The sequence below is a fragment of the Phyllopteryx taeniolatus genome, chromosome 3, assembly GCF_024500385.1.
Source record: "Phyllopteryx taeniolatus isolate TA_2022b chromosome 3, UOR_Ptae_1.2, whole genome shotgun sequence".
In the NCBI taxonomy this organism is placed as follows: domain Eukaryota; kingdom Metazoa; phylum Chordata; class Actinopteri; order Syngnathiformes; family Syngnathidae; genus Phyllopteryx; species Phyllopteryx taeniolatus.
This window is the reverse complement of record NC_084504.1, coordinates 15,359,925-15,377,884: the sequence shown is the minus strand read 5'-3', so window position 1 is coordinate 15,377,884 and position 17,960 is coordinate 15,359,925. Positions and strand designations below refer to the sequence as shown.

Genomic DNA, 17,960 nt, shown 5'->3' with positions numbered 1-17,960 from the left:
GCGCCTGGATTTCTATTCCTGAAGTTCTATACTATAGTTCCTCAAACAGTGAATGCACATGTTTTACTCAACTGCAGAGTGGCTTTTAAGGTGTTTAGTAAATAAGCCAAAAAAAGTTAATCAAAAATAAACGATATTTCAATAAATATTGAATAACTCCCAATGTTCTGGATTTAAAATATCATGAAATATATTTCACATGCGTCAGAATGAGAGAGACCGGAGAGCTTTTTTTTCCCCAAACAAGAGAAAACAGGTGTCTATTTACATGGACAAACGACCCGGCGATTAATTGATGCATGGTGTCTATTTGAGTGAAGGCTACTATCAAAGGAAATAAAATAAGAAGGCACATTTAAGGAGACTTACAGTCAATTCCCATCACATCGAGGAGATCAGCCCAGATCTTCCAGACCGCGTCAATGAAGGAGTCCACGCCATGAACAAAGCGCTCTGTTGCTTTGGAGAAGAACTGGAAAAGAATGGAGAAAATGAGCTCTTGACCATCTTTTTCATTAATAGTTCTCCCAGTACAGAATAGTGTCATAAATCATCTTGGCAGATGAACGCAAAACAGCTAAACCCCACCATTTGGCTTGCGCAAAGCTTTCTGTAGAACCCAACTAAGACTACTGGCTAAAAAAATGCACCCATTGGCTGTGCAAATTCAGATATTGCTGAACAATACCAATCTAAAACTATAAAATCTTTATTAAATAAAATCTTTGTAGAATAACAAATTAAGGCAAATTCAGCTCCCAAGAAATGTTCTTTTATTGTTTCCACTTGTTGAACAGCACAACACTGTAGGCTCACAAGGCAGATTACAAAAACAGGAACAATGCTGCAGTGGATATAAAAAGTATACACACCCCTTTGCAAATGCCAGGTTTTTGAGCTGTAAAATAATTTTAAATAATTTTTAAACTTTTTCCACCATTAATGTGACCTAGAATTTATACAACTCAACAGATTTATTTTTGTATCTTATTGAGAGGGGAGGTGAAAAACAACTGAAATAAACTTGAATGTGATTGACTTGGACTTGCCGTTTAACTTGTTGCCTTCTTGGCCAGGTCACCATTGCAAAATATGTTCTGTTTTAACTGGTCTTTTACCTGGTTAAATAAGGTTTAAATAAAATATGTAAAACTAAATCTGGTTGCGACGGCACGGTGGAGAACTGGTTAGAGCGTCTGCCTCAAAGTTCTGAAGCACAGCTAAAACAGCAGAAACATCTGCAACTTACTACAAGGTGTTTTCTCAAGTTAGAAGTGGGCTTATCCAAGTTTGCATGTTATAGCTGCTCTTTTTCGTAGTCAGTAATGTAAACACAAGTCGCGCGGCTGTCACGACTCACTTTGATTGACTCGCAAAGCCCAACAGCTTTGTGTGCGTACCTGTGACTTTTTTTGTGTCGTTTGATTGGTGAACTTGAGTCAAACATCACTATGCTAATCACAGTGGATTGGCGCAACGTTGCCCGATGCGGAAGTCGAAAATGAAAGTCTAAAAATAGATGGCGCATGCAATTGATAAGTGAATATACTGAGCAACATGTAGATCATTGTAACAGAGTAAAAGTACAGTTTCTTCATAACACAAATACTCACGTAAAAAGTATGCTTCATTAAAACTACTCTGACAAGTACAATTTATCTAAAATGTTACCTGAGTAAATGTAACAGAGTAAATGTAATGCATTCCTACCCACCTCTGCCAACTAATAGTCATTTGCGATATGTATCACAGAGTCAAAAAGGTAATTTCACTTCACTTGAGGAGTGGCGTATCCGAAGCTTGTTTGTAACCGCTCGCAACACAAAGCTAAAACATAAAAATTATCCACCATGCAAGGTAGCTTGAAAAACTCGAGTTGGTGCACTCATAAGTCAAGGTACCTTTGTGCTTGTTTTAGTCAGGATAATGCTAAAACATTTTCCCCAACTGTATTTAAGTTCCCTATCAAGAGCCAACCTTCAGTTTAGCAAAATACTGAATTATTTTCAATAAGTCCCATGGAAAGTTTCCACTTTAGAATATTGCCAAAATTTTGCAACCCTACCCTGAAATGCCCACTAAATATAGTTTTCTGTGATGTCAATCACTGCCATGTAGGAGATCAAAGCATTGTTGTTTTTTCTTTTCCTCCAGTGCTTATTGAGTGTTTGAATAGAGAATCCTCCCAATCTTAACTGCCAACATGCCGGATAAACAAATAATGTTCATCATGTGATCGAAAACTATCTATAGCAAGGGTTCACTGTCCAGAAGTGCCATAAGCAGCATCACCCATGATAGCAGCGATTCTCTCCTTGAACGGGGTGAGGCCCTCCGCGCCGGTTCTTCCGCCTTTTTTTGTCCACACTTTGGCGGTGGGCAGCTGTCCTCAGCTTCACATCCACCTTAATGTCTGACCACTTCTTTTTTAGTTTAGCGTGTGCGCGCTATTCTGTCTCCACAGGATTGACAGTCGCACACGCGCTGTCCCATTCACTCCTTTTTCGCGTGTTGTTAACGCCGCAGGACAGTGTGCCAAAGAGGATTTTCTTGCGTGCCTCCACTTCATTGCGCAACTTCACATTCATCCATCCATCCATTTTCTGAGCCGCTTCTCCTCACTAGGGTCGCGGGCGTGCTGGAGCCTATCCCAGCTGTCATCGGGCAGGAGGCGGGGTACACCCTGAACTGGTTGCCAGCCAATCGCAGGGCACATACAAACAAACAACCATTCGCACTCACAGTCACACCTACGGGCAGAAAAACTTCATTACCTTGCTCATTTTCCTTTTTTCCCTGATCATGCAGAGATCGGCATCTCAGGTGCAGGGTTGATTTAAATGTGATTTGCATATTCAAATATGGGTGTGGACAGGGAGGAGTCGGCTACTCCAACATGTGCGCTCATTTCCACGTTGATTGGAATGTACGAAGGAAATGTGCTTGGATTCATGAGTACGCAGAGTTTCATACATCTGAATATTTTTCTGCATACGACGTTTTCTGGATTTTAGCGTACGCCATGTTTTAGGAGGAAATCCACGAAAGACCTTGTACATGAGGCCCCTGGTGAATAGCAAAGGGGGCCGTGATAAAGGACTTTGAACGTATAAAATGTATTTTTTTTTAATACAAGCCACCACCACAGAGCCACCAAAGATTACAATATTCGATGTTTATGTTTCGTAACATTTAAATGAGCGTTTCGGGACTAGAAAGTTCGGTTATTATCGGAGCTTCGGCGGCTAAACGCACCGGAAGTAATGTTATGTGCGTTACGTCACTACTTAATTCAGCTACATCCATTTTCCAAGCTTTTTATCCTCCTAAGGGTCGCGGGCGTGCAGGAGCCTATCCCAGCTATCTTCGGGCAGGAGGCGGGGTACACCCTGAACTGGTTGCCAGCCAATCGCAGGGCACACATAAACAAACAACCATTCGCACTCACATTCACACCTAGGGCCAATTAGAGACTTCAATCAGCCTACCATGCATGTTTTTGGGCTGTGGGAGGAAACTGGAGTGCCCGGAGAAAACCCACCCAGGCACGGTGAGAACATGCAAACTCCACACAGGCGGGGCCGGGTATTGAACCACGGTCCTCAGAACTGTGAGACGGACGCTCGTGCCGCCAATTCAGCTACATTTAATGCAATATTTAACTAATAGGCAAGTGTAGTAATTAATTTTATGGACGCTTTAGTGGATATGTTATCATTACGAGATACATTTGGGGAATGAAACCCGGGCTTAACGTTTCAAAATGGCATCCTCCTCCAGACAACTCCGCCTCCTCCTTGTTAGCTTTCTTCATTAGCCACTTTCGCATCGCACTAACACACACAAAATGCATGGTTGAAACCCGGCCCATCCCGCATATTCACCTTGGAGAGGCCTCGGATGTTCTCCTCCCCGAACACGTTGCTCAGCGTCTGGTAGACGCCGTTGGCCGCCCGTCGGAAGCTGTTCTGGCTGCCGGTCCGGCTTCTGGCCGCTTGGGCAACCGAGAGCACGGACGCGGAGAGCACCAAGAAAAGCAAGACACTCGTAGTCGCCTTCATGGCCCGCCTGGATATTCTAATGTCGGGGATGTGTTGAAGATGCTGCCCCCAAAAAAGACACCGCCTTCCGCGATAACGTGTTAGTCGAAGCTCGGAAGGTTGACGAAAGGGCTCTGCGTTGCGTTCAGTTGCCTCAGATTTCGGAGATCCCCTTCCCAGTTCCCATCAAAGGTTGGAGAAAACCACGTTTGAGTGCGACGTCCTGTCAAAAGGGCACGCGGTTGGTGGCTTTGATGTAATTTATCGATTAAGTTGCATTATAAATCAATGCCTATTCCAAAGTTTGAATATGGTTTCAGTAGTTCCGATAACGGTTGTCTTTATTTGAACGCACCATGAAATAGCTCTTTTAAAAGGCACTGCTTCCCTCTAGCGACAGCCATGCTTAGACGCAAGTTGAATACATTTACCAGTAAATCTGTCAATGTATTAAACGTTTTAAACATTTCTGTAAATTCTACAGTGTGGTTATACAGTAATTAACTATATTTTCCGCGACATCATGGGATTTTGATTGACATCACACAGAGTGCATAAAAAATACTGTAACATACCTCTACTCAAGCAGGACTTAATGCAAACATGGACAAACTCAGTAAAGTACGCTATCAAGAATTTTATTGTGAAATCCGTTTACGGTGTTATTCCACAATAAAATATTGTATTAGACGACTTTCTGTGATAACACAAATTAGTGGAAGCGTCAAATATCTAGGCTAAGTTTGAAAGCAGCAGAATGGTGAAGCCACCTGGTTCCCAGCATGCATTGCGTCATGAACTATTGAACCGTTGCAGTAATGAGGACATTAATCCTTCATGTTCATGAATGATGATGATTAACATAAGAAGGATGTGTGTTTATGTTACCCGTAGTGTGTTGAACGCGTGTCTTATTTAACTCTCACATTACATTTATGTTGCACTTTGTTTTCATGAAACCCTGACTCTGGGTTGTGTGCGATAGAGTAACTACGGTCAGTTCTGCTGTATGTGAGAAGAAGCTGTGGAGAAAATTACTTGCAACAACGGTTCTGTATTTGCAATTGCGCTTGCTCGGTCTATTTCTTCTGGGAGCCAAAAGAGATATTTTCCTTGTATAGCTCATCCCCACCAAATTGAATAGAAACATCATTACTACTGTACGTTAAAGTATAGTCACTTGACAGTATTTTACTGTATGGTATATAAATAGAATTTACAGCAATGTGTATGTCATATGTGCCCAAAATTCCCAGCATGCATTGTAATATTCATGGCTCCAGTGTTTAAACATGGCAGTGTAAATAAGACACACATGCAGGAAAATACAATTATACAAGAAAGAGAATGTTCCTGAAAATATATTGTGTAGAAATACTGAACAATGCGTCACTGTTGCAGAAAAGCATTGTTGTATGTCCTTCTCCTACGTCCACGTGGTGACAGTACCTGTATCATTATCAGGAGCAAATTGCTGCTTTCACCTGATTCAGGTAAGTTAATGAACAGCACATGCTGCTCAATACTTGGAATGAGTTGCAGCTGCTGGATGCGCACAATGTCATTGCCAGAGTCGGCCTGTTTCTCTCTCAAGATGACACAGGGGTGCTGATGCATGCTTCGATCTCATGTCGTCTAGCTTATTGTGATGCCCTGCTCTCTGGTCTTCCAAAAGTCTACTACTAATCTGCATTTACTGCAAAACTCTGCCGCACGTGTGCTGATGAGGACTATTGTATTGTTACACTCACGGTTAGTTTGTATGCATAGTGTGTATTCGTATGCATGTGTGTGTGGTTGTTTGTTTTTGTGTGGGTGAGGGAGGGGTGTGTCTTTTTACATTGTTCTATTGCTGTAATTTATCTTATTTGTTGTGAAGCACATTGTGTCGAATTTTTACATATGAAATGTGCTATACAAATAAGTTTGATTTGATTCGTCGTACCCTGAGACACAAGTTTAATTTATTTTGTGACCGCGCTCGTAACTCAAAACTCTTGTATCTCAAATCATCTTTGCTCATTGAAATGAATGAAAATGTTATTAATCTGTTACAGCCTCCCATAATTTTCCATTGTATTTTTTAATATGAAAAATAATACTGTATAATATTGTACATGATCAAAACAGTAATACCACAATTAAGAAGAATGTAAAGAATTAAACAGTTTGTGCATCATGATCAATTCATTGCGATTGTGCGGCTCCCTCTGATGTGGGCGCCTTGGCCACCTCGGGCAGAAGAAAGTCTGATATACACGGAGACGGCGGAAGCGATCACACCACCTTAGTAGGTTGCTGAATTACTAGTTGCTTTTTCAAATATACGCCTGTGAGTATTGTTAGATTGTCTGTCTCCGTGTGTTGCTCCACCATCTGTATTCAAATATTAATTGTGTTTCGTATGACAGCAAAACTTCAACTGGCAGTGGCATTAAGCTTGATGCTTCTTTTTCAGAAAAAAAAAAGCTTAACCGCTGCTTGTGGAGTGAGTTGAGTTCACTGCCACCGTACAGCACTCATATCTCAAAGTTTTACTCCCAAGTCAAAGCAAAAAACCAAAATGTCCGACTGCTGTCTCGTATCGCCCAAAAACTTGTAATCAGCTCACCGTTATCTTAAGGCATCACTATTTTTTTGTTTGTTTGTTTTTTTTAGTGGAGAGGAGACATCGCGGGAAGAACAACTCTTCTTTTGTTGAAATGGTGATTTTTAATATAAGCCCATACCACACCGTCCAAAACACAAACTTGTTTGCGTTTAATGTTCCTCCACTAGATGGTAGGATTCTACAACAGTTGCCCTTTAAATAAACCTTTAATCAATATAACCTGTGATTGCACATGGCAGGCGTCACACGTCATCCTAGAAATGGAGGTAAGGCTACAAGTGCTTCATAGAGCTTCACGCGGTATCCTAGAAACGGTGTTAAAAAATTAAAATAAAATAAAAAGTTGGGGAGAACCCCTGTAACTAATGCGGTAGTGGTCAAATTACAGTTTTTTAAACAAATAAAATGTGCAAAAAAAATATTTAAAAATTATATACAGTATGTGTGTAAAATGAGGCATTTAAATGCGCCCTGTTTGATCCAAAAATATTAGTCACTTGTGTTGCTATTTCTTTTTGTCAAATACACCTAAAAAAGAAAAAAAGTTAATTATGGAACTTTGCCTTTTCCTGCTTATTGAACGGTCCCCAGTGTCAGTTAAGTATGGCTTATCTTGAACTCTTGATCTTGAATATGGCTGTAATGTAACAAAATATCCTTTTGCAGGCGCATCCAGCTAAACGCGTGCTGCAGCGGGTTGCCAGCCAGTACGATGTACCATCTATTCCATCCCCGGGTCAGGCCTGTGGATACGAGGAGGACACCATGGGTGTGCTCCGCAAGCAGGACCCCACGCACAGAGACACCACCCTGGGCCCAGGCTACTACACCCCCTTGAATGTAAGTGTTACTTCCAATGTAATCCAACATGTCCCAATACTTTAGTATCCTCAAATGCATGCACCGTTCCCCACACTATTGAGTTATCTCCAAATCTATTTCCATGCCTATACACTGTAAAAACTAGCAATTGTTGATCTCAAAGTTTTCAAAGTAAACTGACTCAGAAATCACGGTTTCGATTTACAACCTACAAAAAATTGTCTGCCCAACACATTTCTCTCATTGTTGTCCTAACTAATATTTTCTAAATAGCACAACAACGATTCTAGACTTTTGAGTAGATTTTTTTTAGTTAAATCAGGAACCTGTGAGAAACTCCACATCATTGCTGAAATGCGCATGCGCACACCGTCTAAACCAGTTTGAACTCGACCGAGCGGCGAACTCACCTCCGACTGAACCGGAGCCTTGTGACGATAGTCCGTCGACAACTTCTTAACAGAAACCCCCGAAGAAAACTTGACCACACTTGGACAATTGGATGTGAACTGAATTGTTTCTACCATTACGGATTTTTGTCTGGTCTGGAGTTTGATTCTAGCGTTTGAACATTTTCTGGACAGAAGCGGGAACGGACAACCATTTTGCCCTAGAAGGTAAGCTAACTAAGATATTTCCAGCCCTTCACCTACTTCTATGCTAAGGTTTTATTTCAAAAAGTAATGTTTGATACGGTTTAATGTTAATCATGTTTGATATTTAGATACAGACTTTCATCACTAAATGGCAGTATCTCAGTCTGGCTTTTTTTTTTTTTTAATACTGCACCTCTGCCGTAGTAAAGCGTATTATCTTATTACCCGTTTTGAAATGGGTTGAGTGTTATTCTTGTGTGGAGATATGATGTTAACATTGACCAACAAACAAACTCCCGTCCATGTAAGTTATGCAGGGGCAGCCAGGCGTCGTCATGCAGACTCATTCATTGGTCGGTGTATGGCAGACGTGCGCAAATTATATGACATTGATGTAAATAAGGCTACTTTCAGACAGCAGCAGATTTCAGTCCCAATGTTAAGTTTAACATTTAACATTTCCCCTCAGGCGGCGAGAGGTCGTGGAGTGCCAGCCTATGGTATTTGAGGTCCAGGAGAGGTGACCTGCGCTGTTTTCTTTTGAGGAGGTAAGACTGTCCTAAATGGGACTGTGGACGACTGATTAGCGCACCTGCCCCACAGTTCTGAGGACCGGGGTTCAAATCCCAGCCCCGCCTGTGTGGAATTTGCATGTTCTCCCCGTGCCTGTGTGGGTTTTCTCAGGTTACTACGGTTTCCTCCCACATCCCAAAAACATGCGTGGTAGGTTGATTGAAGACTCTAAATTGCCCGTAGGTGTAATGTGAGTGCAAATGGTTGTTTCTTTCTAGGTGCCCTGCGACTGGCTGGCGACCAGTTCAGGGTGTACCCCGCCTCCTGCCCGATGATAGCTGGGATAGGCTCCAGCCCTCCCTAGTGAGGATAAGCGGTAGAGAAAATGGATGGTTTATTATACTAGATTGACTGTAATTAAATAATTAAACTACACTGGAACATGATAAGATGCATTGGTATATTGATACTGGTTTTTGAGGGTATTTCCATTCCTGTGTAAAAGACGTATTCACGAGAGGTTTTTGAAGTAGGTTTTACTGTTCATAACATGGTCAGGCATTGAACATGGTGCAGACTGCACAAGACAGGTGCCCAGGAATTTTCTGTACTGAATAAATGGCAATATTCTGTTGATTGTCTTGTTTAGATATCTGAAGAATTTCATCAGATCACGAGCAAAGACCTGGGGACTTTCAATGCATCCCTTGACAAATTTGTGCCTGGCCTGCTGAAACTGTACAGGTCTAAGAAGGGAACTCTTGGTGAGAAGATGGAAGACCTTCTGGATAAACTTGATGAACAGGTGAGTAAAGTGCTTTTTTGCCTGACATTTTTAAGAGTATGAATATACTTTTCTCATAAGAGAAACAGAAAAAGATGTTGGCTCCAGCAATAACACATTAATGGACATGTGTCAGTAAAAATGAATGTCAGCAGTCATTGCTTTCTGCTCTTTTTTTGGCGGTATTTTATTGAACATAATTTTAATTTGTAAACACAAAGTAAAATTGTTAGCATGGTTGCAGTGTTTTTTTTTTTTTTTTTTTATAAAGTTTTATATGTTGCTGGGTGTGACCTGTGATTTATCTTCATTACTGTAAAAGAGTTCTGATTTTACATTGTGTATAAAGTACACTATGTTACCATACTAATTGAAATGCTTGTTTTCCACTGAATACTCTTTAGACATCCAACATTGTGTCCCACCGAAAGACGGCAGCACTGAGAGGCCTGCCGATTTTCCTCCGAGAAGATGCAACAAAGGTTTTCCTGAACTGCTTGGTAAGTACTGAAAAAGTAATGCAAGTGAAACTAATTCCCATGAGGTGTTTTAAAGGATGATTTCATCCAAAATGGAAATATGCGCCTCCTGAGTGCTGTCCACATAGAGTAATTTTATGGTGAGGATTGCAATTCTCTGTAACTCTCGCTCCCTTTTTTTCTGGTGAAAAGCAGCTGGGCATTTTTGGTGGGTGTTCAGTAGGAGAAAATACTTTTGTACAAAACTCATCACAAGGTTGGTGGGTGAAAGCTACTGTGTCATTAATAAAATAAAAAGATGCATTTTCTTTTTAAAACCTCCATGAGTCAAATGACCAGCGTGGTACAGAAGTTTAAGTTCAAATCAGTAGAAATGTATTTCGACTTTAGTTTTTCTTAGCTCTCAATAATGCATCTGTTATTTCTCCTCAGGACACTGATATTTTGGAACCAGTGCTGAACGGTGCATCTGTTGCCGTCCTCACCATCCGACAAGATGACAATGCCGATGCATCTGTGCGAGACCAGGCAGTTGTGTTTGAAGAGGACATCGTGCTACATAACATTCCAGACCTCTCTACGGCCTTGGCATACATCTTTGGCCTTCTGTATGCCCTCAACATTGATTATCCAAAGCAGATGAGGTATACCTTTGAAGCAATTCAGGCCATCTTTTTTTTAACTCGGTTGTTCAAGAAAAACTAAAGTATCTATGCAAAAAAAAAAAAAAAAAAAAAAGTCACCTGTTTCAACTGGCATAGGGATGTATGTGATTGAAAATTTTATTTTTATTTATTTATTATGAAATGTTCCCCTCCTGTTGTCCTTTGGTTCAGGAACAAAGAAGGAAGTACAGGGAGGATGAAGGAAGGAAGGATAAGGAGGGAGGGAGGGAGGAATGGAAGGGGAAAGCAGGGGAGGAAAGAAGGAAGGACAGAGGAAGAAAAAAAAGGGGGGGGTATGGGATGGAAGGAGCGGAAGAATGAAGGCAGGAAAGAAAGAAGGGGGGGCAGTCAAAGCAGGATGGGTCATTTTGACCTGGTTGGACAATGTGAAGGTTAAGTGGATAAATCATTATTAGATATGATTTTAGTCAGAGGAATCTATGTTGTTGACAATATATGGAGAGATTCTGTCATGCAGTATTTTAAAAGCTTTGTCGAAGTGTTGCCCACTTCACGTGAAGCGCAGAACTGGTGTTTTAACAGTTAGTTCCCTGTTCATTGATGGTGAAATTGTTAAAACTTTTAACTGCTCTAGTTCATTATAGTTATGCCCATGTAAAACTTCTGGGTATACAGCCAATCATTTGTGGGACTATTCTATGTACAAGTGGTTAAGTTTGGCTCAGGGTCTGTGCATGAGTTACTATATGTAGCTGGACACCTTTTTTTTTCCCCCACATACTTTGTTTTTCTTTATTGGTTCTGGACTTCAATGTTAACGTCTGTGCTGTGGCGCTCAAAGCACCCAAAAGAAAATGTCAATATTTTCTTTTTTACAGAAATTGACCCGATTACCCATGACGTTCTGAAATGTACTTGAGGCACTGTTAAACAAAATAAATAAGATTTCAGATAACATTCAGTTGTGCTTTGTTTTTGTTTTTTTCAAAATCTACTTATTGAGCATTTTTCAAATCTAATTACAGCAACATACATTTTCCTTTATTCATATAGGTACATTTTTAACTCACTGGAGTAAGAATTGTATGATTATTCAACAAGAATATCTGTGTTTGGTGAAGGCAGAAATACATGGCATTGGAACCAGAATTTCTTCGTTAGCCTTACAGGATTATCCTAATTAGGTCAACAAAAAAATCCAAGTTGGCAGAACTTGTCATAACTTGTAAACTTTAGTTAAGTCAACAACAGTAGGCAAAATAAAAAATCTCTTGCATCAAGTTACCATGATATTTTGTTTGTCAAGGTTTTTTTTTTTTTTTTTTTTTTTTTTTTTTTTTACAGTGTAATAAATGCAGCTCCACAAATGAAAATATGTTAAAAAATATATATATTTAGCACTGAAAATAAACCAAATGTAAAATAAGCTAAAATATTTATAGAAAATACAATGTGATTTTTTTAATTATCAAATGAAATGAGTAAAAAATAAGGGAATGTTTTTTGTACCTATTTACTGTGGCCGATTCCTGAGGTACATCTAATGCATGCACCACTCCCCGCCCTATTGAGTTATCTCCAAATCCATTTCCATGCCTAATGAATGCACTTCCACTTTGGAAGCCACAGTGCACCGATGCTCATCCATTTTACATGGACCCAACAAAGAAGGGGAGCCATTCATAATTATTTGTGCAGCCACATTATAATATTCACTTGAAACAACACATGTGCGCAGACACGCACACGCGTGCACACACGTACCTGCGCGCAATTAAGTAATCTGCTAATGACCGGTGGGAGCCCACAGCGTCCTTGAGACTTGGTCCAAGTTGTGGCCGCTAACCACCGCAGGCGTTCACAATGATGAAGCGTTCTCAGCATCGCTTTAGAATACCGTCGTGTTTCCTCAAACAGTGGGCCGCCGCCCCCCCCAGTAGACGCCGCCGCGCCCCAATTATTTGCCGGGTGCGTCATATACTTTATGACAAATTGACGCCTCCCTTTTTCTAGACTAATACAAAAAACAAAACAAAAAACAGGGAAGTAACTGTAATTAACTAACTGGTTAATAAACACTATAGTTCACAAAAACTTGACTTGAGCTCTGTTGCTAACCATAACAGCACGTCAACAGCAGTGTGTAGCGTCGTTTTAACAAGTTCCCTGTGCAGTATGAAAGGATCTCAATATGGACTGTGTATTATCGTTCCAGTAGACTCTGACAAAGGTCGGCACGGTGGGCAACTAGTTAGCACATATGCCTCACAGTTCTGAAGACCTGGGTTCAAATCCAGCCTCGCCTGTGTGGAGTTTGCATGTTCGCCCCGTGCCTGCGTGGGTTTTCTCTAGGTACTCCGGTTTCTTCCCACATCCCAAAAACATGCATCGTAGGTTAATTGAAGACTCTAAATAGTCTGCACGTATGACTGTGAGTGCGAATGATTGTCTATGTGTGTCCTGTGATTGGCTGGCGACCAGTTCAGGGTGTACCCCACCTTTCGCCCAGAGTCAGCTGCGGTAGGCGCCAGCACGCCTGCGACCCTCGTGAGGATAAGCGATGGATAGACTGACAAAAATCCATGTTTCCATGAACTGCAAGATGTACTGTATTTGTTCCACAGCTTGCCTCACTTTTTAACAGTACATGTACAATGTACAATATAGGTGTTTCTTTAAAATCTTCAACTGTTGCTCCCAATTATTTTTCGAAAATACAGTAAAGTATATGCCTTTCCCCTGTCAATTATGCAACTTTATACTCATGATTATGATGTTAATCTTTTTTTTTTTCTTTTCAGTGTGGCCTTAGTACTTCTTCGTAGTCATATATCGGTGACATCATTTAATATACGCTTATACAAACAAAAGCCTTCACTCTAATAGACAACCTGCCTTGGTTATGGCTCTATTACCTCAGCAGGTGGAAAAAAATATTGAGCTGAGAGCCTTCAATGTTGGTGCTGTTGAAACAGGACAATAACAAAAACAAAATGAAAAACCACGGTCTGCTTTCTTAACCTTGCACTAAAACAAAAGATTATACTGTATGATGTTACAATTTCATAGATTACATTTTATAAGTGCAAAGTCATGTATTTTTCTAATAATAAATATTGGAACAGGTTTAACTTTTACCACTGTTGGACCTGACCGTGGGTGGGTGGGAACTTTTATGACTCTAACCTGACAAAGACATTAAAAAGTATTTTTAAAAATAATATGCACCCTTTAATTCAAGAGGTTTCATCCATCCATCCATCCATCCATTTTCTTCTAATTTACCAATTAGCGGCCATCAAAGGGAGCAGGATGAGCAGTGGCTTGTTTACATGAGACATGGCCGACCCCAGCGCTGGGTTTCAAGTGTAGTTCTTGATCCTTGGGTTATTTCGAGGAAAGTATGTCACGGACATGGTAAGACACCTGGGAACTGTTTTCTGAGCAGTTTGGGGCTGAAAATCCCTCCTAAAACGCCCCACATCACAGGACGATCGCTCAGCATCATCTTTGAGAGACAGACGATAATTGGACTGACTTTGATCGCAAGGGAGGCAAAATGATCAAATTTGCCCGGATTTTTGTATGTGTGTAGATCGCTATAGAATTGTAGGCGAGTGCCTACAATTCTTTGCTCAAAATATGGGGGCGGGGGTGGGGGAATCAGTTTTTGCATGTGCATCATGGGAGAAAAAAAACATTTAAATAATACATGGTGGACATTCTATCTCGTATTAAAAAGTTTGTAATGCCACTATCTTTGTTTGTTGTTTTGCTTTTAAAAGCCCTGCTAGACATAAAAATGCAATTTGTGCGACGTCATCGGGGCTCGCATCCGCCTGCATGCCATGCTAAATAAACAACTTTTTCTGTTTGAAAGTGCAACTGCTGTTTCTGAACAGCTTTTGTTTCCCTCACAGGATCGCGGGGGGATTGAACTCGCAATCTCACTGTATGCTTGATGTCAAGATTCTATCAACAAGCTGCTGGAGCTTTCACATTTGAGTTGAATTGAACATGAATTGAAGTTGATCCAGATGAGTTATTGAGCAAGTCAAATTCAGTCTTATCCCATTTACTCCAATAATATCTGTTGGTGTTTATTTACTCAATTACTGAGAGTACCAAACCTCATGTTGAGATGATAAAGAAAATTTCAGCTACCCTGTGGCACCACCTGTTATGTTTTTCATGGAGGAAAATGTACAGTATATCTTCAAAAAGTGGTGTTGATGTAGTGTGAGGGGATGCGTTTATATGTGTAAGTGTACGACTGCAATTAATTGACACAGCATCAATTACAGCGGAGGCCACTATTTGAGGAAAGCCCTCAACCATTCACAGACATTTCTGTGCCAACAAAATCTTATTTTATTAATGTATTTAAAGAGTCTCAAGTCATTTACGTAATCAACTGCAGAGTACTTCTATAGGAAGTAATTGTTTGAGGTGGTAAAGTTAATTTCAGCTACGTAGTGGCAGTGCTTTAATATTTTCTGATGGGAAAATTGCGGCTGCAACTATTTGAGGATAGAAGCAAAACAACTGCTAAATGCCAAAAAGCTTTTACACAGGGCTGTTTATTTACTCCCCTCCTTGAGCTGTCACCTTATCGTGGTGGAGAGGTTTGTGTGACCCAATGATCCTAGGAGCTAAGTTGTCTGGGGATTTATGCCCCTGGCAGAGTCACCCATAGCAAACAGGTCCTAGGTGAGGGACCACACAGAGCACAGCTCCAAAGACCCCTATGAAGGTTGAAAACATTTTCCCTTGCCCGGACGCGGGTCACCGGGGCCCCTCTCTGGAGCCAAGCCTGGAGGTGGGTCTCGAAGGCGAGCGCCCGGTTGCCGGGCCTGCACACATGGGGCCTAGCCGGGCACAACCCGAAAGGGTAACGTGGGTCTCCCTTCCCATGGGTTCACCACCTGTGGGAGGGGCCATAGGGGTCGGGTGCAATGTGAGCTGGGCGGTGGCCGGAGGCGGGGACCTTGGCCATCCGATCCCCGGCTACAGAAGCTGGCTCTAGGGACGTGGAATGTCACCTCTCTGGCAGGGAAGGAGCCCAAGCTGGTGTGTGAGGTCGAGAAGTTCAGACTAGATATAGTCTGGCTCGCCTCCACACACAGCTTGGGCTCTGGTACCAGTCCTCTTGGGAGGGGCTGGACTCTCTTCCACTCTGGAGTTGCCCACGGTGAGAGGCGGCGAGCAGGTGCTGGGTATACTTATTGCCCCCCCGGCTCGGTACCTGTACGTTGGGGTTCACCCGGTGGACGAGAGGGTCCCCTCTCGTCCACCGGGTACGGGCTGTTCGGTCCCTGTACGACCGGTGTCAGAGTTTGGTCCGCATTGGCGGCAGTAAGTCGGACTCGTTTCGGGTGAGAGTTGGACTCCGCCAATGCTGCCCTTTGTCACAGATTATGTTCATAACTTTTATGGACAGAATTTCTAGGGGCAGCCGTGGCATAGAGGGGGACTGGAGCGGTTCGCAGCAGTGTGTGAAGCGGCTGGGATGAAAATTGGGTCCTCAGTCGGAAAAGGGTGGAGTGCCCTCTCCAGGTCGGGGATGAGATCCTGGAGGAGTTCAAGTATCTTTACCTTGGTAAAGCAGGAGCTAAGCCAAAAAGCGAAGCTCTCAATTTACCGGTCAATCTACGTTCCTACCATCAACGATGGTCACGAGCTGTGGGTTGTGACAAAAAGATCCCGGATACAAGCGGCCGTAATGAGTTTCCTCAGCAGGGTTTCCGGGCTCTCCCTTAGAGATAGTTCGCTCATCTGCGAGGGGCTCAGAGTAGAGCCGCAGCTCTTCCACATTGAGAGGAGCCAGATGAGGTGGCTCGGGCATCTGATTAGGATGCCACCTGGACGTCTCCCTGGTGAGGTGTTCCTGGCATGTCCCACCGGGAGGAGACCCCAGGGACGACCCAGGACACGCTGGAAAGACTATGTCTCCTGGCTGGCCTGGGAACGCCTCAGGATCCCCCCGGAAGAGCAGAATTAAGTGGGTGGGGAAAGGGAAGTCTGGGCTTCCTTGCTAAAGCTCCTGCTCCCGTGACCCGACCTTGGATAAGCGGAAGAAAATGGATGGATGCATAGATGTTTATTTACTCTAGTGCAATAAGTACCAGGAATCTTTTTGAAGTGGAGGTAATTAACGCTACTCAGTGGCAAAGCCTGGTACTTTTTCTCGACAGGGTAAATGAGACGCCAAAGTGTGTGTGTGTGTGTGTGTGTGTGTGTGGGTGGGGGTATTTGTATCAGTGGACAACGCATGATTAAAACAAGACATCAATTAGAGTGGAGGCTGCTATTGAGAATAGATCTTAAAACCCTTTAACTATTTTAGCAGCAAATTTCGTGCTATGGCAGCACTGAAGTCTTTACGTAGGATCACAGGTAGTTTCCTACGCTGTTTATTTACTCAAATGCAGAGTACTAGCCATCTACAGTAGAAATTAGGTGTTTGTATGCAGAGGCGGTTCTGGACCGAATTGCGCCACTTGGCCGATTGTCAATTGGGGGGGGGGGGGCGGCGCCCCCACAGAATGCTGCCCTGGGCTGCTGCCCATATCCCCCATATCAGAAACCATCACTGTCTGTAAGAGAGGAAGTAATTAACACTAATCTAGTGGGATGGCGGGGTATTTTAAAAAGCGCCTATATATGTGAAGAAACGTTTATTTAATAAGTGGACAGGCCGACACTACATGCATGTGCTCAGTCAGCCACCATTTCCTCAAATCGTGGCTCAGGGCTTCTATTGGAAGTGAAGCGTTTCTTGGAAAGGAGCGATTTAATGCTATCCTGTGTCACCGCCGCCTGTTATTTTCTTCTTGATGGAGGAAAACAAGGGGTATTCATTGGTCTATGTGGATGACGTCTGAATTAAGGCACGGCATCAATTAGAATAAAGGCCATTATTTAAGGAAATGTAACCCTCAGCAATTCAGTAATTTTAGTGCTTTTAGTTAAAGTTGGTTTGTTTTAGTTTTAGTTAAGTGGTTTGTTAAAAAAAATAGTTGTAAAGCTGGGGAAGAGGAGTGAAGGCTGTAAAATAAGATAAAGAATGTTAACATACTGTCTGACATTCGGCTCAACTTCACTTTTCATTCACCTTCACCTCGACGAGACAACAGGGATAAAACACAGAATGAGTGCATTCTATTTTTTTTAACCATTTTTCACCCATCTTATCTCTTCCTCTTCGTTTCATTCTTTCTCCCTTGCCACAGTCTTGTAAAACCATTTCCTCCCCCTTTTGTCTACAGGCTTAGAAGACCAACAAGTACAAAGGTGTCCACTTTGGCAACATGACAGCCAGGAGAGGCCAGGTGACCAAGGAGGAAACTCCGGGGCCTGCCCACTACCACCCTGAGATGTGAGTACCACCTGTCACGCTACACTAGATACATTTTTTTACATGCTTTTAATTTGTGTATCCTCCTTTCTCAAAAATACAAGACAGCGTTTTGGAAACGCAATACGAAAA

General features: G+C 42.2%; 2 protein-coding genes across 11 annotated transcripts in view; one reads left to right on the top strand and one right to left on the bottom strand.

Moving 5' to 3' along the window:
• The window catches only part of bri3bp (bri3 binding protein), a 6,988-nt gene extending 2,921 nt beyond the window's left edge, over positions 1–4,067 (bottom strand). For both annotated transcript variants that reach the window (XM_061767150.1, XM_061767151.1), the window contains exons 1-2: positions 3,885–4,067; positions 370–472 (exon numbers count right to left, since the gene is read on the bottom strand). In XM_061767150.1, coding sequence (XP_061623134.1) covers positions 370–472; positions 3,885–4,061 — 280 coding nt within the window. In that variant the 5' untranslated portion in view covers positions 4,062–4,067. The remainder of the gene's footprint in view (positions 1–369; positions 473–3,884) is intronic.
• On the top strand, positions 2,964–17,960 carry LOC133474952 (sperm-tail PG-rich repeat-containing protein 2-like). Of its 9 annotated transcripts, none has more exons than XR_009787674.1 (7): positions 3,443–3,550; positions 7,318–7,491; positions 7,787–8,090; positions 8,539–8,617; positions 9,232–9,387; positions 9,771–9,866; positions 10,278–11,428. XR_009787674.1 is itself a non-coding variant. In XM_061767152.1 (6 exons), the coding sequence occupies exons 4-6, from the start codon at positions 9,355–9,357 to the stop codon at positions 10,548–10,550; spliced, it is 402 nt and encodes a 133-aa protein (XP_061623136.1). In that variant the 5' UTR covers positions 7,318–7,491; positions 7,787–8,090; positions 8,539–8,617; positions 9,232–9,354; the 3' UTR covers positions 10,551–11,428. The 9 variants fall into 9 exon arrangements, 2 of the variants coding, with proteins under 2 accessions (XP_061623138.1, XP_061623136.1); XR_009787676.1 differs by lacking the exon at positions 3,443–3,550 and adding an exon at positions 4,160–4,281; XR_009787675.1 differs by lacking the exon at positions 3,443–3,550 and adding an exon at positions 4,966–5,533.